The sequence below is a fragment of the Sphaeramia orbicularis genome, chromosome 4 (genome assembly GCF_902148855.1).
Source record: "Sphaeramia orbicularis chromosome 4, fSphaOr1.1, whole genome shotgun sequence".
Lineage (NCBI taxonomy): Eukaryota > Metazoa > Chordata > Actinopteri > Kurtiformes > Apogonidae > Sphaeramia > Sphaeramia orbicularis.
This window is the reverse complement of record NC_043960.1, coordinates 47,924,580-47,946,452: the sequence shown is the minus strand read 5'-3', so window position 1 is coordinate 47,946,452 and position 21,873 is coordinate 47,924,580. Positions and strand designations below refer to the sequence as shown.

General features: G+C 41.8%; 1 protein-coding gene and 1 long non-coding RNA gene across 4 annotated transcripts in view; one reads left to right on the top strand and one right to left on the bottom strand.

The window, feature by feature from the left end:
- The window catches only part of tnfaip8l1 (tumor necrosis factor, alpha-induced protein 8-like 1), a 75,452-nt gene extending 59,870 nt beyond the window's left edge, over window positions 1-15,582 (top strand). For all 3 annotated transcript variants that reach the window (XM_030132131.1, XM_030132129.1, XM_030132130.1), the window contains 2 exons: window positions 11,882-12,161; window positions 14,561-15,582. In XM_030132131.1, coding sequence (XP_029987991.1) covers window positions 11,890-12,161; window positions 14,561-14,849 — 561 coding nt within the window. In that variant the 5' untranslated portion in view covers window positions 11,882-11,889 and the 3' untranslated portion in view covers window positions 14,850-15,582. The remainder of the gene's footprint in view (window positions 1-11,881; window positions 12,162-14,560) is intronic.
- On the bottom strand, window positions 14,908-17,307 carry LOC115417920 (uncharacterized). The gene is made up of 2 exons (XR_003935220.1): window positions 16,702-17,307; window positions 14,908-16,485 (listed from the first exon to the last, which is right to left on the bottom strand). It is a non-coding gene; the product is annotated as an uncharacterized LOC115417920 (long non-coding RNA).
- Window positions 17,308-21,873: the final 4,566 nt, after the last annotated feature.

Here is a 21,873-nt window from a genome sequence, read left to right as displayed (position 1 = left end):
CTTTATTCCTGAACCAGCTGAAACAACAAAATATAGGAAATGAAGCTTCGATTCTGGAAAATTGTAATTGAATAATTTTTTAATCGATTCCAGTCAATTAAACAACTGATCGTTTCAACTCACAAAAATCACGTCTTGATGCCAAAGATGCAACAAGATGAAAATTTTGCGATAAGATGCAAACATTGTAAAATATGCAATAGTGTAATTAGCCAAGAATGTTGTAAAAGGAACCACAAAGTGGATATGACATAATAAGCTGCAAAACAATGCAAACACACAACAAAAAATCACATTACTCTGGCATCCTCCCACCATCCAATGACATGCACTAATAGGTTAACTGGTCAAGCTAAAATTGCCCAAAGGTGTGAATGTGAGAGTGACTGGTTGTTTGTCTCTGTCAGTCCTGAGATGAACTGGTGACATGTTCATGGTGTACCCGCCTTTGCCCGTAGGTAGCTGGGATAGGCTCCAACACCCCCGCAACCCTCTCGAGGATAAAGTGGTTTAAGAGGATGACTTATTGACTCAAAAGATGGAAATGACCTAAGATCTACCACGATTAAAATGACAAACTATACAAAAGTCCTTGGACACTGTTTTTCATTCAGCACTTAGGTTTGTCACTGGCTGTAGTCATCTCAGCCACCACTCTCAATTATATTTGAAATCAAATTTGCCTTCCCTGAGTGCACACAGATATGCACATTGGGTGACCCTAATTTATAAGGCACTTGTAAGCTTGAGCTCCTTATTTAAGATAAGATATTCCTTTATTGATCCCACAATGGGGAAATTCACAGTGTTATCAGCATCATGAAACATACACACAACATGCACATACACGTAAGAGCAGTCATATAAATTTGAATTTAAAAAAAAAAAAGTATGTACTTGTGCACTTTCTTACAGAAAACAAGCAGCTGCTATATGCTTTGCATTCTTGCACCACACTTGTTTTATCTGTTAAATGTTTTATCTGTTATCTGTTATCTGTGGACTGGACAGGACTGAAAAAACACCATCAAATCATTTTGAGTGCCCACTCGAAATGATTGAACAGTGATATGTCTATCAAACTCAACTGCAATTTGTCCCTCCCCCCCCCTTCCCCCTCTGCGCATACCCCTCTTTGAGCATGAATCGTGCATTCTCAGAGGCTTGAAGCCAGAGCTAGAGCTTGGCTATATTACTTATATTAGCATGGAAAGTTCACCGGCAAACTGTTTTGTCACTAACATAAATCAGTAGGAAATGTAACATTAGTCAGATAGGTATGAACTGGGGCTGTTCTGTAAGAGCAGGGGTGTTGAAGGAGACTGAATGAGGTATGCATGGATCCGCGAGCCGGAGCCTCAGCTGGGGAGGGAGCTGGAGCCAGGGCCATATGGGGCTGGAGCCGGGGACGGAGCCTCAGGCGGGGTCGGAGCCGGAGTTAGGGCCAGGGCCGTAGCCATAGCCTCAGCCGGGGTCGGAGCTGGGGCTGGGGCCAGGACAGAGCCAGAGCCTCAGCTGGCGAGTTGTTGCTGTGCAGCACTTGTGAACCCTCGGGAACAAGCATTGCGCGTGTCAGTACTCTGGAGGCATGGCTTCGGTGGGATGTCTGAAGAAAGGGGTTTGGACTTTGAATTGAGTATTTTCAAAATGTAGCTTGTTCGAACCGTTTTTCTAAGATCTCGCACCCCAACTTTAATCACCTAACATAAGCCACACATTGGAACGTTCTCTTAGATCATAAATGTGTAATTGTTTGACTGTTTTCTGTATTTTTAACAAGGTGGATGCCTCACTTCTCAAACTGATTTTTCTGTTTTGTTTTTAAAACATGTATTTATTGAGATGTTCTTCTTCAAAATGATATTTTTAATTCCTTCCTCTGCATCTTTTTCATTCCCCTGTGCAGTGGGAGGCTATAGTGGAAAACAGCTTTTTGTTGCCTGTTTACTCTGCTGTTCTCCGGAGGTTATCCTTGGAAATGTGTGAAGGTTAGAGCGGGAGTGCTCAGAAAAGAGATTAATTTTTTTTTTTTTTCCAAAACTGAATATACAAACCTGAATAAGTGACCCATAAAATGCATTGAGACGCAGCCGCTGGAATGATGTGGCTTGGCTCATTTGATATCAGAGATGTAGGAGGAGGATGTGAAAGCACCGACCCTGCCGACCCTTGTTATTTTCTGAGCCTCCATCGCGGGCACTGGCTTTCACTGAGTCACCCTGCTTTGTCAGACAGACACATGCATACAAACGCGCACGCTAACCTCATCTATCATAAATCAAATGCATGTGCTGTGAATGGCTCGTACATTGGCTGCTCACATTCACACAAACCTTGTTCTTGAAACGCAGCCTGCTTGAGGTGAAGTCCAGAATTACATTGTCTGCTTTTCCATGGTCATACTGACTTTACTACAACACCCATAATGCCACATTCTTCCCCAACTACCTTGTCGGCTCCAGACCAGAGGGATTCTGGGACTAGTTTGACAGCTGCCACGGCTCATTATCTGATAAGGGGGACATTTCTGGGCAGTGCAGTTTAAACAGTATTAGTGTAGATGTTATTTGCAGTAACCCCGCACACTACTAATTGTCAGGGTACTGTGTTACCATGGCAATATTTATGCCTTGTAGTGCAAGTTTAAGCTAATAAATATGGTTGCAAACAGTGATTAGAGGGCCAGGTGGTTCAATGGGGGTTTAAGCCTAACATGTCCAACATGTGGCTATAAGCACTAATAGCTCTCAGTTGCCAAATAAAGGTTCAGTATGGGATATTTAGGGACATCTATGAACTTGCACACTAACCAACTTGAGAGCGTCAAATTTGTGGCTCATGGGCCAAAACTGGCGTACCAAAGGGTCCAGTCCACCCTGTGGGATGAATTTGGTCCAGATCAAGCAGTGACACAGGGACACATTCCATGTTCAATAAGCTCTGTGTTGAAAACTAAATAACTTATCTCCATGTTTAATACATGTATGAATAGGTCTCAATAAGTACTTTCACATGACATGTTACAAGTTACAGAAAGAAAATTTTTTAGGTAGAAATACTCAAAATGAACATCTTATTTATTTTTTTTTAATTTCATGCAAATGTGCAAAACTTATAGACCTAAAATATCACTTACACAAGCAAGAAAAAATATTATTAAAGTTAATAGTGTATTTACATATTTAAGTCCTTTTTAGGTTTCATTTTATATTGATCATATCTTCATATCTTTTTTTCTACAAGTGGTACTGAAATTTTGTAAATATCCATCCATCCATCCATCTAAAGCCCAAAGACCCAAAGCTCATGATCATAGGTGAGGATAGGAACGTAGCTTGACCGGTAAATCGAGAGCTTCACCTTTCGGCTCAGCTCCTTCTTTACCACAACCGACCGATACAGCAACTTCATCACTGCAGCCGCTGCACCAATCCACCTGTCAATCTCACGCTCCGTCTTTCCCTCGCTCATGAACAAGATCCCAAGATACTTAAACTCCTCCACTTGGGGCAAGGACTGGTCTGCCCTCTTTGGGTCAGTGACCCAGAGAGGTAAGACTACCTTTTTCCGGTCGAGAACCATGGTCTCGGATTTGGAGGTGCTGATCCTCATCCCATTTGCTTCATACTCGGCTGTAAACTGCCCTAGTACACACTGAAGGTCCAGGTTCGATGAGACAAACAGGACAAAATCATCTGCAAAAAGCAGAGGTGAAATCCTGTGGTCCCCAAACCAGACCCCCTCTGGCCCCTGGCTGCACCTAGAAATTCTGTCCATAAAAAATATGAACAGAATCAGTGACAAAGGGTAGCCCTATCGGAGTCCAACATGCACCTGGAACAGGTCTGACTTACTGCCGGCAATGTGAACCAGGCTCCTGCTTCGGTCACACAGGGACCAGACTGGTCTTAGCAGAGGGTCCCATACCCCATACTCCCGAAGCACCCACCACAAGATACCATGAGGGATGCAGTGGAACACCTTCTCCAAATCCACAAAACACATGGACCAGTTGGGTGAACTCCCATGAACCCTCAAGCACCCGATGGAGAGTGTAGAGACCAGTGTTCCACAACCAGGACAAAAACTGCATTGTTCCTCCTGGATCCGAGGTGCGACTATCAGTTGTACCCTCCTCTCCAGTACCCTGGAATAGACTTTCCCTGAGAAGGCTGAGGAGTGTGATCACCCTGTAGTTGGAGCACAACCCTCTGGTCCCCCTTCTTAAAAAGGGGGACCACCCAGGGCTGTACGCTTACTTTTTTAGATGGTAGTGCTGGTGCAAGCAAGTTAAAAATTTTAGTAGCACAAAGAAAAATTTAGTAGCACACACAGTTGGACAGTTAGATAACGTGTTAATTGGCTAAATTAGTTTGACACTGATCAGAAATTCTAACAATGTTGGACAGCAGTTAAACTGATTCTTTAACCTTTAGTTTCCACCACCTGAACACAACAGGGTGAATTTAAACATTTTTAAATGTGAAAAATCAGCAGTACTATATTTTGAATGTGCATCAGTGAACAATCTGTGCTGGTCTGAATTAGATATGACTTAATGACAAGAAACAATTCTAATCAGTCCCAAAATTCCAAATAGATTTTACTCAACAAAAATGTATGAAGTTCCGTTTGACTAAAGAATATTCTTCACTGTGCTTGAAAATGTTGCAGCTTATACTGTTAGAAGGTTTGAGAGATAGCGAGAGAGAGAGAGAACGAGAGAGAGAGAGAGCGAGAGAGGGCGAGACGCACATTGCTTGCAAATTCAATCAGACAGATGCTGCTATACAATACTTACAAACTATTGCCTTTTTGGTCTGATCGTATACAAGCCAGGGGAGATCTTTTAACCACTGAGGGTTGAATCAATACATTTTGTATCAGAGGAGACAGCCCGGTCTGATGAAGAAGCAGTGTGTGAAGAACATTCAGCGTAAGACTCCATAAATGCTGTAGTACTATTGTCCTCCAAACAGCGTCTTTTATCCTTGTTGTCGTGACATACCAAGGTAGAAACTACAGAAAAATACCTCTTCATTTTGCTTGAGGCTTCTTTTTGTTCTTAGTTGTAATGTAAAAAATTATACAAATGTTGTGGTTTCCCGGCACATGGGAACGTTTAACCCAGAAATGTAGTTCTTTTGTATTCGGATTGAGAAGGACAGTACACACTTAGAACTACAACTTCCATGAAGAGACAGTAATATAGCCTAGTTTTCCCAACTATTTTAGACATGATACTAGCGCAACTCCTTCACACTTGTGCTAGTGGATGCCTATTTCTCTTCGCACAGACTGATTTTTAGTAGCAAATGCGATGGAAATTGTTGCACTGTACAGCCCTGCCACCACCCCGGTCTGCCAATCCAGAGGCACTGTTCCCAACCGCCACATGAGGTTATAGAGACTTTTCAACCAAGACAGTCCCTGCATGTCCAGAGACTTAAGGTACTCACGGAAAATCTCATTCGCTCCCCGATGCCCTGCCACCGAGGAGCTTGCCAACCACCTTGGTGACTTCAGTTTGGGTGATGGACAAGTCCACCTCTGAGACCTCAGCCTCTGCTTCCTCCACGGAAGATGTGGCAGTGGGATTGAGGAGATCCTCAAAGTACTCCTTCAACCGCCCAACAACATCCCCAGTTGAGGTCAGCAGCTTCCTACTTGCACTGTAAACAGTGCTGGTGGTACACTGCTTTCCCCGCCGGAAGCGCCAAACGGTTTGCCAGAATTTCCTCGAGGCTGACCGATAGTGCTCCTCCATAGCCTCACCGAACTCCACCCAGACCCGAATTTTTGCCTCCACAACTGCTCAGGCTGCGGCACGCCTGGCCTGCCAGTACCCAACAGCTGCCTCGGGAGTCCCACGAGGCAACAAGGCTTGGTAAGACTCCTTCTTCAGCTCGACAGCATCCCTTACTTCCGGCGTCCACCACCGGGTTCAGGGGTTGCTGCCATGACAGGCACTGGAGACCTTGTGACCACAGCTTTGAGCAGCTGCTTCGACAATGGAGGTGGAGAACGTGGTCCACTTGGACTCAATGTCCCCAGCCTCCCCCGTGCTGACATTGGGCTCCGCCAGACATTCCCAACAGACCCTCACAACACGTTTGGGCCTGCCAAGTCTGTCCGGGTTCCTCCTCCGCCAGCGGATCCAACTCACCACCGGGTGGTGATCAGTTGACAGCTCTGCCCCTCTTTTCACCCGAGTGTCCAAGACATGCAGCTGGAGGTCTGATGACATGACAATGAAGTCAATCATCGACCTCCGGCCTAGGGTGTCCTAGTGCCACATGCACATATGGACATCCCTGTCCTTGAACATGGTGTTCGTTATGGACAAACTGTGACTAGCACAGAAGTCCAGTAACAGAACATCACTCAGGTTCAGATCGGGGAGGCTGTTCTTCCCCATTACCTCTCTCCAGGTTTCGCTACCATTGCCCACATGAGCACTGAAGTCACTCAGGAGAACAATGGAGTCCCCAGTCAGAGCACTGTCCAGCACCCCTCCCAGGGACTCCAAGAAGGCTGGGTTCTCTGCACTGCTGCTCGGCCTGTAACACATGGCGGCTGAGCTGTGGGGCTATGACTAAGCCCACACCAGCCCGCCGCCTCTCACCACGGGCAACTCCAGAGAAGTGGAGAGTCCAGCCCCTCTCAAGGGGTTGGGTTCCAGAGCCAGAGCTGTGTGTGGAGGTGAGTCCAACTATATCTACACTGTATCTCTCAACCTCCTTCACAAGCTCTGGCTCCTTCCCCCTGAGCAAAGTGACATTCCATGTCCCAAGAGCCAGACTCTGTGTCTGGGGATCAAGTTGTTGAGCCCCCTGAAAGTTGGTGCTACCAATTCCTACAGGTGTCCCAACATTGCTTAATTACTTACAACCCCCTCTGTCTGCATAAAAGCAGTGTTGGAACATGGTACCATACCATTGTGAGCATTATTTGAACAGTATTGTACTGCAGAAAGTCGTGTGTTACTATCAAAATGGCGAGGAAAAGGCAATTAATGACAGAAGGGAGACAGACCATCATAACACTTAAAAATGTAGGTCTTTCCTACAGAGAAATTGCCAAGAAAGTCAAGGTGTCAGTAAGTCCAGTTTCCTTCACCATCAAAAGGCACTCAGAAACTGAGGGAAATCCTGACAGGAAGAGGTCTGGCAGACCCAAAGCCACAACAGAATCAGAAGACAAGTTTCTGAGAGTCAACAGCTTGCGTGATAGGTGACTCACAGGACATCAGCTTCAAGCACAGCTCATAGTGGTTGTAGTAAGCAAATCCCAGTTTCAACTGTGAAGAGAAGACTTCCAGTTGCAGTTGGGTCGCGTTGCAGCAAGAAAGCGATTGCTGAGACTTCAGAATAAGAAAAAGAGGCTGGCCATGAAACACCACCAGTGGACTACTGAAGACAGGAAGAAAGTGTTATGGACTGATGAATCCAAATTTGAAATCTTCGGTTCATCCCGCAGGATTTATGCACACTGTCGTGTAGGTGAAAGGATGGTTCCTCAGTGTGTGACATCACCTGTCAAACATGGAGGAGGAAGTGTGATGGTCTGGGGCTGTTTTGCTGGATCCAGGGTCGGTGACTTGTCCAGAGTGAAAGGCACCCTGAACCAAAACGGCTACCACAACATTCTGGAGCGCCATGCAGTACCCTCTGGGATGCGCCTAGTTGGTCAGAGGTTCATCCTACAGCAAGATAATGACCCAAAACATAAGTCCAAGCTATGCCAGAACTATCTTAAGAAAAAAGAACAAGATGGTACGCTTGAAAACATGGAGTGGCCAGCACAGTCTCCAGACTTCAACCCCATTGAGCTGGTTTGGGATGAACTGGACAGAAGAGTGAAAGCAAAGCAACCTACAAGTGCTACACATTTATGGGAACTTCTGCAACAGAGTTGGGAAGAACTTTCTGAAGAATATTTGATTTCCATTGTAGAAAGAATGCCACGAATGTGTTCAATTGTTATATCTGCCAAAGGTGGCTACTTTGATGAGTGAAAAGTTTAGAATACATTTTGGTTTCTAAATTGATTCCATGATTTATTTTTTAACTTCAATTGTTTATTTGTTCTATGCTTTAATTTCAGAGTACACTGAGACATTAAACTGCATCATTTTCAAGGAAATTCTGGCAAAATTGGGGTGTTCTAAAACTTTTGACCGGTAGTGTACATACATTTGTATATACTCATACACACCTGTACATACATAAACATACACATACTCCTACTTGTCCATCCTTATTAACCCCAGTGATACCCAACACCTCCCTCATCCCTGTACCTCTTAAAAATTGTGTCTTTGTACCTCCTTTTAAACAGTTTCATACTTGGATATTGCTTTAACTCTATATTGAATCTGTTCCACAATCTCACCCCGGTCACTGAAACACAAAAACCCTTCCTAGTCATATGTATTAAGTGAATTTTAAAGTTAATTTTCCCCTTAAATTATAACCCCCTCACAGGGCTCGTGACTGCGACTGAATTACGGTCGCATGCGCCTGAGAATTTCGGTAGTGCGACTGTTTTTGAGATTACGATCGCACGGTGCGCCAATAAAAAAATGAGTGAAAATTAATACGTGCGCCTAGAATAATGGCTGCAGAAGTAACTCGTCAGCTGAAAATAAACAAGCTCCACGCCCCGCTGACTGAAGCGGAAAATCTAGTCCCCGCCCCCTCGCGTGCGCAGGCGGCATAAACAAAGGGATCAAATAACTCCACCGACGTTTGAAACAATCTCCTGACTTCAGGCGTGGTGTAGACCACAGTGACTAAGGGGCACCAGGTCAAGGAGACTTGACTTCAGGCGTGGTGTAGACCACAGTGACTAGGGTACGTTTACACGGCAACACTCCGCAAAGATTTCTCCTTTGCGTTATAAAATCATTCCGCGTTAAGACACCGCCGCTATGATAACGATCTGCGTTAACATGAGTCCGCGAGGACGGCTGAATACGCTGTAGTGGCCATGCCAGACCAGTAGCTGGCGATGTAGAGCTGTAGTGAAACAGTGGTGGTAAAACAGGCGCCTGCGCACAAACAATTTCCGGTTTAGACAGCCTTTAAATGAGGAGAAGAAGAAGAAGAAGAGGAGGAGGAGGCGGACAACACTATTTACAAACAACAATGGCGAGTGGTCGTACAAAGACACAGGACTTCTTTGTCTGGACAGACGAGCTGAGCACAGTTAGCAGCACGTATGTTGTTCTGAAACCGGCCATTGTTGTTGTGGTTGTTCCTTCTTTTTCTGCAGCTTTATTGTGTCATAGAGGCTGGCAAACCAGCTTGGAGGTGCATTACCGCCACCAACTGGCCCGGAGTGAGTTAACTGGCGGTTCTTGGCTGCGCGCGCATGCGATGACGTCATATTTTACCCCGGAACGCTCCGACTCGCGTTAACACGGAGCTGAAGTGCGGAGCGTATCGATAACATTCCACCCTGGACCCTGGTATCAAAAGTTTCCGGATTCAGGCACTCTAGGCACCGTTTCCATGTTAACAGAAGGCTAATCCGCCATGAAATCTTCCCGGAGTCGACTGAAGCCGACGCCGTGTAAACGGCCCCTAAGGGCCTTTAGGCCATGAAATAAAAAAGTTGGTTGTTGCAAATAATGGTGTGATTCGTCTTTCTTCTCCAAGAACCAACTAAAGTATATACCACACATTGACAATTGTTTTGCACCTGTGTCAATGTAAGCTTTTTCTTTCATACTCTATTCAAATACTTTATTCTAGGTTGTTAACATTGCTTAAATACATATAGGAATATTACTTGGTATGGCCAAGAGTTTTGCTTGTTCTCCAAATTTTTTATATAATAGTGGTGCGCCTAGATTTTAGCCTGTGCTCCTAACTTTTTAGGGTTAGGAGCACAGTGCTCCTAGGTCAAAAAGTTAATTTTGAGCCCTGCCCCCTCATGAATACTGAATAATTTCTGTATATTTGTTGGTAACAGATTATTTTTAGCTTTGTACATTATTTGAGCTGTTGGATAGTCCACAATGTCTGTGAATTTGAGTAATTTTGCACTGTAAGAATAATGAGTTTGTGTGTTCCTGGTAGCCAACATTGTGAATGATCCGTATTGGTCTTTTTTGAATGATGGTTAGTGGCCATAGTGAGGTCTTGTAGTTGTTGCCCCAGGTCTCAGCACAGTATTCCAAGTATGGTGAGACTAGGGAACAGTATACAGCATGGAGTGATTTCTGATCCAAAACCTTCTTTGCTTTATTTATTATTGCAATGCTTCTGGAGACTTTAGTTAGTACATGTTTGATATGTGCTTTCCAACTGATTATGTCATCTATGGTTACCCCCAGAAATGTTATTTCAAGAACTTTCTCAATTTCAATTCCATCTATTTCTATTGTTACCTGTGAATTATTTCTACAATTACCAAATATCATTATTTTTGTCTTGCTCAGATTTAATGATAATCTGTTTCTGTTGAACCACATTTTTAGTTTGTTCATTTCTATTTTGACTTCCTCCTGTAATTTTTGCAAGTTATCCCCAAACAACACAAAGTGCAATACCTTATAAACTTTAGATATTTCATTGATATACAAAAGAAAAATATAGGACCCAGTACTGACCCCTGGGGGACCCCACAAGCAATGTCCAAACATGATGAATCACAGTCACCTGATTTCACAAAGTGCTGTCTCCTGCTTAAATAACTTTTTACCCAGTCCAGCACAGTCCCCCCTAGGCCATATCTTTCAGTTTCATAATTAACATTTCATGGTTGTTGGTGTCAAACGCTTTTTTTAAATCAATAAATATTCCAACTGCATTTTGTTGATTATTTATGGCATTTGTGATTTATTCTGTTGCCTCAATTATTGCTAATGCTGTTGATCTGTTTGACCTGAACCCATACTGATTCTCTGTGAGTATTTTGTACTTTTAAATTACGGATCATATGTTAATAAAAGCTCAGAATAAAGTTGAGGGTTATTATATTATTAACAGAGAAAACTGAGGAAAAAGTGACATTTTTCAGCAAAGATATCAATAACTGAACATATAAACAAGTGTCTCCACCCACTGTCATTTAACTACATGGGTTTTATTGATGAAACAATGTTGCAAAATGCTTGCAGTTATCTTAAGTAATCTCGACAAGCCAATTATGTAATTATAGCAAGTTTTATGTAAAATTACCATCAATTGTGTCTTGATGTTTGTAACTCAGTCTGACCCATGGAATCTGTTGTCCACGCATATCCAGACCTGTGTTCATTGTGACTGCATCAAGGCTCAGTAATAGAAGGGTGATAATACAGTTTGGGTTGTTTGGTTGGTTTGTCTTTTTAACAGATCACCTCATTCTCAGGTGCCATTAAGGATTTAGGATACAACAACCATGACTTAGCAAAGTGGTTGGGGACAAGTTGTGGTATTTGTGAATGAGTGTTTCCCTGCTATAGAAAATGCATATATTGCCATTTTCAATGTCTGGTTTCTGCTCCGAGGTTGTTGTTTTTGACATGTAGTGAGACAGACTGAGCACATCCTGTGAAACAGACTAGGCACTCTACTCAAATAAACGCATGTCCAAATTCAACCCACTGATGATGCAACTGTCATCAATGTACCAGTTTCACAACTTTTTATCCTGCTGTTCTAAGGGCTGTTATGAACTCACACGACATGATGTTGAGTAAGAAAAAAAAAAAAAAGAGTTTAACCAATGAAGCTTAACCCTAATTAAAACAGCTGACTGTTCCGAACATTCTAAGTCATTATTTTTTAAGTATTTCCAAAAATTAAAGGATCGTTGTCATTTAACATAAATGTTCAACTCAAATTTTTTGCTTTCATTTCTTTCTATGTGATCTGTCACTTTGCTTCAGCTTGGACCATGGACACATTTAGCACCAAGAGTCTGGCCCTTCAGGCCCAAAAGAAGCTGATGAGTAAGATGGCCTCCAAGAGCATGGCCAACCTCTTCATCGACGACACCAGCAGTGAAGTCCTGGATGAGCTGTATCGAGTCACCAAAGAGTACACCCGCAACCGCAAAGAGTCCCAAAAGATCATCAAGAACCTGATCAAGATGGTGGTGAAGCTGGGGGTCCTCTACAGAAACAACCAGTTCAACACTGAAGAGCTGATCCTAGTGGAGAACTTCAGGTAAGCAGCGACAACATCAGTCCAGGGGAAAATTTCAACACTTTGGGATAAACTGTATGTCTTTATTTTGTAGTTTTATACAGTTCAATGAAAACATTGATTGATTTTCTGTTATTTTTTGTCATACACACACACACACACACACACACACACACACACACACACACACACACACACACACACACACTAAAACCCTCAAACCAAAAATCTAGATACAGTTGTCAAATATTTCCTTACAAAATTACAGTTTTTACAGCTCAGCCTTTAACAAAATATTCTCTTCTCTCCTGAGTTTGACAAATAAAATCTAAATCTACAGAAAAGCTTCCCTTCCTGAGGCACAGCACAATTGTTTGTTTTTGTTTTTTTTTTTTTGCAATCATCCATCCAAAAGAAACTGACATAAACCGAGGGCATTTTACCAAAAAATACATCCCTTACATCCTCGTAGACAAGACAATAAAACACAAACAGAGGCTTGTTTCCAGTTCCATCTCTCTCTCTGTAATTGTGCACATTGGGATCTTTGTCTCATGTAAATTATATTTCACGTAGCGTTCTACACAGTAGTTACTCTTTATAATAATAATAATAATAATAATAATCTTTATTTATATAGCACTTTTCATACATTAAAAACTGTAGCACAAAGTGCTTTACATATCAGTTTAAAAATCAGTACCGCCCCCCACCCACACCCACCCACTCACCCGCGCACACACACACACACACACACACACACACACACACACACACACACACACACACACACACACACATATACATGCAAACCCACAAGCTCACACATACTTAAGAAGACTGACTGAGCACGGGTAGACCAGAACAAAAATGTACAAGTAAAGGTAAAAGATCAATTTAGGAGGCGCTGTCTCAGGGAGCCATCCGCACCAGGAGGCAGCCGCCGACCCCGGCGACCAGGCACCAGCAACACAGCCCCGCATCCCAACTAGCGGGAGAGGGCCAACTGGGACCCCCACCCACCAGAAAGGAGCGGACCCCAGTGAGAGAAGGCGCCACAGCCCCCGGAGTCCACAGCCGCCCCCCGGCATGGAGGGCTCCCTCTGATGAAACACCGGAGAATAAGAAACATTAAAAAGATATAAAAGAACTGATTAAAAGAAGCTAAATTTAAGACATATATGAAAATAATAAAAATATTAAACATTAAAATGATAAAACAGAAGCACTGGTTAAAAGAATCTTAAGATATATATATTAAATATAACTATAAAACCTTTGCGTAGATAAAACAGAAGCATCAGTTAAAAGCCAAATTAAAAAGGTGGGTCTTGAGCCTTGTTTTAAAAATTTCTACATTCTCTGCGGCCCTGAGGTTCCCTGGCAGGCTGTTCCAGAGGCGAGGAGCATAATGCTGAAAAGCTGCCTCTCCATGGGTTTTTGTATTGGCTTTTGGAACTGTTAAAAGGCCAGTGCCAGAGGACCTCAGGGTCCGCGAGGGTTCATAGGGTAAAAGCAAGTCTAAAAGATAAGAAGGCGCAAGACCATTAAGACATTTAAAGACTATTAAAAGGACCTTAAAATCAATCCTGAAACACACGGGGAGCCAATGCAGTGATTTTAAAACCGGTGTAATGTGAGCCCGCCTTCTGGTCTTCGTCAGCACTCGAGCGGCTGAATTTTGGAGAAGACAATACAATCTATTGTGCCATATATTATACTCAATTTAGGAGACCATATTCTCTGTACACAAGAAGCATTTTCCCCGAATATCACAAAGTAACCTGTTCTGCAAAGTCAATGATGAAAAATTCAAATGAAAGACTTTAGCTCATTAGAATGACCATGAGAAATGTCCGGGGTAAATATCTTTTTATTAAGTCTCTGACCCCATATGATCAGTCATAATCTGACATTTATGTCTGATGTCTGGAGGTTACAAAGTTAAGAAGTAAATATTCTGTTATGCTATCTGTTGTACATATCCTGCCACATCTTTACATAATTAATACATGCTGTCATTTGTGTAAGAAAGTGGCAAATACTGACCAAACAGTAAGGGCCATGCATGAGAGCTTTAATAGGAGGTTTAGTGTAACTACGATATTTTGTGCTGATGAAAGCAAATTAAGGAAATTGACTTTTACAGTTTGTATATTTTCCACTAAAATAGTAAAACTCAGCCTGGAGGCATATAAAGCTGACATAAGTGCACAGTGTGGAGAATGATGATTATATTAGCATGGAGATGTATTGCTGTGAAGGACAATACTGTAACAGATATAAAGGGGTTGTGAAACTTTTCTAAAGAAAATCATAAGACAGCACTTTCTATTTTTACCCAGCAGATTTGACTTTACTTCTGCTGTTGCAGTCAGAATTAGACACTGACAGCTTCTCCTCCTCCTCCTCCGCTGCAGGAAGAAAGTCCACACTCTGGCTATGACAGCGGTCAGTTTCCACCAGATTGAGTTCACTTTCGACCGACGCGTCATGAGCGCCATTCTGAATGAGTGCCGCGACCTGCTGCACCAGGCCATCAAGCGTCACCTGACAGCCAAGAGCCACTCGCGCGTTAACCACGTCTTCAATCATTTCGCTGATTGCGACTTCCTGGTGGCTCTCTACGGGCCGTCTGAGGTTTACCGTGCCCACCTGCAGAGGATCTGCAACGGAGTCAACCAGATGCTTGATGAGGGCAACCTTTGACCTACACCGCTCCTTTACCTCTGCTCACCCTTTAATTACCATCTTACAAAATTCTTTTTTTTGGTTGTAAGGTGACAATGATGAACACTTTTCCATTTGTTGGCTTGTGTTTGTGTGTGCCTTTCACACATCATGCTACAACACTGAGGCTTACATCCACACTAATGTGTTTAAAGGTGTAACTTTCACTCTTGTCTCCACACCACTACAAAAACATTGTGCAACCCTATTTTACTTTGTAAACTCTGGACACCTCATATCCATCCCTGATTTATTCCCGCCAGTCACATGACCTTTACCAGCTGTTAATTCAACATGGAAACTGATTTCCAGGCCATTCTGTCAGTGCTGCTTGAGTAGCAGGTGTGCAGTTATAGTCTTATGTTACTACTGACTACAGTCATCATAAGCAAGCTGTTATTCAAGCAATTTCTGACCATTTCCACATCCAGCATGTGGTCATGTCGTACATGTTTCAGGACCATACAGGGACTATTTATGTGTGGACAGAAATCATTTTTGTAGCAAAACACCACTTTTATACAGAAAGCACAATAGTGTGGATGTAGCCTGCTGGCTAGTTAATCCAAAGTCTATTTCATCCTCTTTTCCAGTGAGGATGTTTGTGTCTTCACACTAAACTAAACCCAGCAGATGATCTTAAATGAATGTATAACTTCATGCTCTTATCAGTATATTCAAGGGTAGGAGCCTTGACAACTGTGCCTTGAAAGAATAAAACAACTTAATTTTTATCTTCTTTCCGAGGGCAGTTAATTTTGCTCTCTTACTTAATCAGACATCAACCTAGGCACAGGCCTTCATAGTGCCTGGACAAGAATGAGTCTGAAAGCACCAAAAGAAGAAATAAAGTGAATTTCTGTCTTTTTCAAATAGTTAAAGTCATTTTTGTTTCTTTTTTTTTCTGAAAGTTAAGTTCTGAAAGTATTGCACTCAGTCCTGAACAAGCGCTGTACTGTACTTTTCCTGCAATAGTGAGACCATGTGACCACAGCAGTCGAGTAATCCTGCTTAGTCTGCTTTTACACAAATTCACCAGCGTGCACTGAACTTTATAGAGGCCAGACGTTTTGTTTAGAAGGCACCTATAGACCTACTTTTTTCCTTGAGCACTCCAGTTTTATAGCAACCACAACAAAGATGAAGTATTTGGGTCATAATAGGATGGTAAACATGAAGGAATTTGATTATGTTGTTGTGTTGCGTTATTGTCCATTGTTTCTGTGCTGACTGGCATTTGTCAAAAGTCTGCTTTTTAGAAAACAGAAATAAAACAAACGTCAGCTCTGTTTAAATGTCATAATTGCAGTAGGGAGAGTGACACAATGTGGTACCAGCTGCAAAACGTTTCTCTGGCATTTTATCAAAGCACAAGAAAAACTGGGCGGTTAGAATAGATGCTCGCTTATTCCTGTGTTTCGGCCGTGTTTTGGCACGTCTTTATATTGCCTCAGGTTCATCAACATGCACTAAAACTCTGAATTCTGACAGATCTGGACAAAGTCCCTAAGAGCAGTCAGATGAAAGGAGCCTGCGTCTGTCTAGAATCCACTTCATTTCACCACATCACAGCCTGGTGATGCCACGGTGATAACATCTCTGCATGATGCACGTCCTTTAATGGAGTAAAATATGTTGTTTCTTCCTTATGAAGGCGCATATGAATAGTTACTACTCTCTGTCTCTCCATCCTCACATAATAGCTGTCTTTCCCTTTTTTTGTTGTCTGCTTGTTTTTGTATCACTGAGCTTGTCTGTGAGATTGTTTTGCTGCTGCAGCTTCATTGTGTATTCTGTGTATGTGGCTGAGTGTGTGTTTGTGTGTATGTACCTGTGAGAGAATTGGAAATTGAGCCGTGTAATAAGCGCTGTGCTTTTCCAGATAGGATTGCTGAAACTTTAACTCCATCCACAGCCCACTCTGCCAAAGACAAGAAAGACGGATGTTGCTCAAAATGCAGAATTTTGCCAGAGGAACAGTTTACAAAAAACAACACACACTTCAAAAATTCTATCCCCATTATGGAAGTAATGAAGATGCAGATGGCAGCTGTGGCAGTTTTACTACCCCCCCCCCATTTACCCCCTTTTTATTTTAATTCTTTGATGACTTTTTCTCTTATCAATTCTACTTTGTAAAACCATTTGATCCCGACTGCATCATTTTGGAGGCTTTGAAGTGAATCTCTCTTCCTAAATCCCTGAGAAAAAGTTGACTTTAATTGTCTTTAGATGCTATTTCCTCCAGTCCCTTCACATCTCAGGGTTAGTTCAAAATTCATGACACACTTAGTAGAAAGCACCATAGTGGAAAGATTAGGAGCATCTGCAACAGCCCCACTTATTTAACGAAAGCTCTCAAGTGAAGCATCTGTGTTTTTACTTTTGTGAATTGTGAAATGTTTTTATTTTCACTTATGTACATGTGACTGTTTTTGTCTCTGTATTGTATCTACAAATACACAATTTACTTTTTTAAAACAATAAATTCCTTGTGTTCTTTCTTTCTTTTTTTTTTTCTTTTAATCGTGCACTGTGTCGTCACATTAGTGCCACTGCTTGTTGGAATTTTCCAGGTCAGATCAGAGGGGGTAATCTGGCTCCGTCTGACCTGGATTTGATCGACCAAATCCCTTTTCCTCCTGGTCCCAAGCATTGTTAGGAAGCCACAGAAATAAAGAGAAACCATCTTATTGATGAGCAATTCAAGTTTGGGTGATTTGGAATAGTGAAAGGTAGAGGAGGAAATGAGTTGGACAGGAAATCAAGTTGCTGCTTTTAGAAACCCAACATTTAAAATGTTATTCCAGTGTTGCATGAACAGGACTGTGACTTCAATCTGTCATTGACTTTGTTAGTGTTCTGAATTTTTTTTTTTTTTTTTTTTTTTTTTTTTTGAGGGAAAGCTAAGTGTGCTCCCTGCAGCACACTTTAAAGGCTGCTGCAGTACCAAGTGCCCAATTGTGCTTTAACTGTCATTATCTCAACGTGCATTTCTATTTTTTCCCTGCACCCTTTATCTGAGAGGACCATGATGAGACATTTGAGTCAGACCTTATTGTTTCCCCTGTTGTTTTTACTTCCTCCTCTACTTCCTCTTCTTTTCCTTCGGGCTCTTCCCTTCAGGGTTCGTCACAGTGGATCATCTTCCTCCATTTAGCCCTATCCTTTGCATGCTCTTCTCTCACACCAACTACCTTCATGTCCTCTTTCCCTACATCCATGAATCTGGTCTTGGGTCTTTCTCTTGACCTCCTGCCTGGCAGTTCCAGCCGCAGCATCCTTCGACCAATATGTTCACTATCCCTTCTCTGTATTTGTCCAAACCAACTCAGTCTGGTCTCTCTGTGACTTTTTCTCCAAAACATCTAATGTGCTGTTCCTCTGATGTACTCATTCCTGATCTGATCCATCCTGGTCACTCCCAAAGGGAACCTCAGCATCTTAACCTCTGCTACCTCCAGCTCTGCTGGCTCTACTTCCTCTTACTTAAACTTTTAAAAAAATCAGAATAAATATCAACCTGACTTCAGCCCCAGTGATACATTTGTGTCTGGCATCAAATTTGATCATATTTTGCTTTATAACTTAAGTTCTAAATAAGGCAAATATTATATATCATTATATATATAACACTGACCTTGATTTTATATATATATATATATATATATATATATATATATATATATATATATATATATATATATATATATATATATATATATATATATATATATATATATATATACATACAGTACAGGCCAAAAGTTTGGACACACCTTCTCATTCTTTGCATTTTCTTTATTTTCATGACTATTTACATTGTAGATTCTCACTGAAGGCATCAAAACTATGAATGAACACATGTGGAATTATGTACTTAACAAAAAAGTGTGAAATAACTGAAAACATCTCTTATATTCTAGTTTCTTCAAAGTAGCCACCCTTAGCTCTGATGACTATTCAAGAGCTGAAGAGCTTCAAGAGGTAGTCACCTGAAATGGTTTCCTAACAGTCTTGAAGAAGTTCCCAGAGATGCTTAGCACTTGTTGGCCCTTTTGCCTTCACTCTGCGGTCCAGCTCACCCCAAACCATCTCGATTGGGTTCAGGTCCGGTGACTGTGGAGGCCAGGTCATCTGGCGCAGCACTCCATCACTCTCCTTCTTGGTCAAATATCCCTCACACAGCCTGGAGGTGTGTTTGGGGTCATTGTCCTGTTGAAACATAAATGATGGTCCAACTAAACGCAAACCGGATGGAATGGCATGTCACTTCAGGATGCTGTGGTAGCCATGCTGATTCAGGTTGCCTTCAGTCTTGAATAAATCCCCAACAGCGTCACCAGCAAAGCACCCCCACACCATCACACCTCCCCCTCCATGCTTCACGGTGGGAACCAGGCATGTAGCATCCATCCGTCTCCGATCTCAAATTTGGACTCATCAGACCAAAGCACAGATTTCCACTGGTCTAATGTCCATTCCTTGGGTTTCTTGGCCCAAATAAATCTCTTCTGTTTGTTGCCTCTCCTGAGCAGTGGTTTCCTAGCAGCTATTTGACCATGAAGGCCTGATTCACGCAGTCTCCTCTTAACAGTTGTTGTAGAGATGTGTCTGCTGCTAGAGCTCTGTGTGGTATTCATCTGGTCTCTAATCTGAGCTGCTGTTAATTTGCGATTTCTGAGGCTGGTGACTCAGATGAACTTGTCTTCAGCATCAGAGGTGACTCTTGGTCTTCCTTTCCTGGGGCGGTCCTCATGTGAGCCAGTTTCGTTGTAGCGCTTGATGGTTTTTGCAACTGCACTTGGGGACACATTCAAAGTTTTTGAAATTTTCTAGACTGACTGACCTTCATTTCTTAAAGTAATGATGGCCACTCGTTTGTCTTTACTTAGCTGATTGGTTCTCGCCATAATATGCATTCTAACAGTTGTCCAATAGGGCTGTCAGCTGTGCATCAACCTGACTTCTGCACAACACAACTGATGGTCCCAACCCCATCAATAAGGCAAGAAATTCCACTAAGTAACCCTGACAAGGCACAGCTATGAAGTGAAAACCATTTCAGGTGACTACCTCTTGATGCTCATCAAGAGAATGCCAAGGGTGTGCAAGGCAGTCATCAGAGCTAAGGGTGGCTACTTTGAAGAAACTAGAATATAAGAGATGTTTTCAGTTATTTCACACTTTTTTGTTAAGTACATAATTCCACGTGTTCATTCATAGTTTTGATGCCTTCAGTGAGAATCTACAATGTAAATAGTCATGAAAATAAAGAAAATGCGAAGAATGAGAAGGTGTGTCCAAACTTTTGGCCTGTACTGTATGTATATATGTATATATGTATATATGTATATATATATATATATATATATATATATATATATATATATATATATATATATATATAGATAGATAGATAGATAGATAGATAGATATACACACACACACACACACACTCTCTACCGGTCAAAAGTTTTACAATACCCCAATTTTTCCAGTTTTGTATTGAAATTCAAGCAGTTCAAGTCCAATGAACAGCTTGAAATGGTACAAAGGTAAGCGGTGAACTGCCAGAGGCAAAAAAAAAAAAAAAAGGTAAGGTTAAACAAAACTGAAAAATAATGTACATTTCAGAATTATACAAAAAGGAACAAGAACTGTTTTATGCAACCTCATCCTGCAAAATATGATCAAACCCCTTATATTCCATTGTGTAAAAATCACAACAGAATTAACTGGCCTGTCTCTGTTTCAGCAGAGTAAAACACAGAAAGCTACTCACTGCTATCATGGAAATATTAATTACTGATATTCTAAGCTTTCATTTGGTACCACTGGTATTTGGCCATCTTGAATGGTACTGAGGGACCCCCCTGGCTCACAGCCTATTTTGAAGAAGTATCTGAGTTGGGATACAAGTTGAGGTCAGTTTCAGTTTGCTTGTAATTCTTTTCCAAACACTTCCAAACCCTTTTGTAAAATAAAAATTTGAAAATGACAGTCACGACTTGATTATCAGTGTATGCGAATGAAGGCTCTAATGCATTTTGGGGAAGTTAACTTCCACTGGGGCATAATTATCATTTCTACATGATGAAGTGATTACAAAAGAGCTGGCTTTCATCCTAAGGAGAGGAATGAAAAGATGAAGTATGCAGAGCACCTCTTTCCACCATTGTTCTTGTACAGGTTACAGAGTCATTATTTGTGGATGAGATGACTCCTAACCTGAACTACATCTGACAACTTGTAGCATGACATCTATCTGATTGATTAAAAATAGCCCACAAAATCCTTACTTGGCTGTTTATGTTCTGTACAGTTGGAAAGGATGTGCCACATGGGATTTTCATGGTTCATCCCTGCAAGGATGCAAGGAGTTGTTTTTGGTGTAACACTGCAGTCTGACTGGACACCCATACGCACAAATACAATGTTTGACTTCCGGGTGATGAAACAAAACAAACCACAGGGTTTTGTGTTCAAACAGTGGCAGATGCTCTGTGTTCACATCAAGGCTGGAGTTCTAGATGTTCTTTTATCATCAATGCTTCAAAAAGTGAGTGAAAAAGGAAATTAAAAAAGACCTGCAGTAACACTGAAACCACAACCCATAAACGCCCAAACATATACCATCGACCAAAACCGGCTACTGATCTGAAATGCTGAATAACTGTTGATCCACTAATCCTATCAATACATGTGAATATTTATTATGAAATGCAGTTTGTCATCTTTTCATGGTCATCAGATATGACCCATTTGGACGTTCAGAGGCTCTGTAGTGAACGTGGAAACACTTTACAACGTTGATTTACCAGTAAAACCCATGGATGAAGTTTATCAAATGACAGTGGATGGAGACACTTGTTTTCTGTGCAGTTAATGAAATATTTTGTTGAAAACATTTTTTTCTGATCTGATCTAATAACCTTTGAATTTAGTCTGAGTTTGTGTAACATTCTACATGGTAACTGAAGGAAATATAGGAAAATACCTC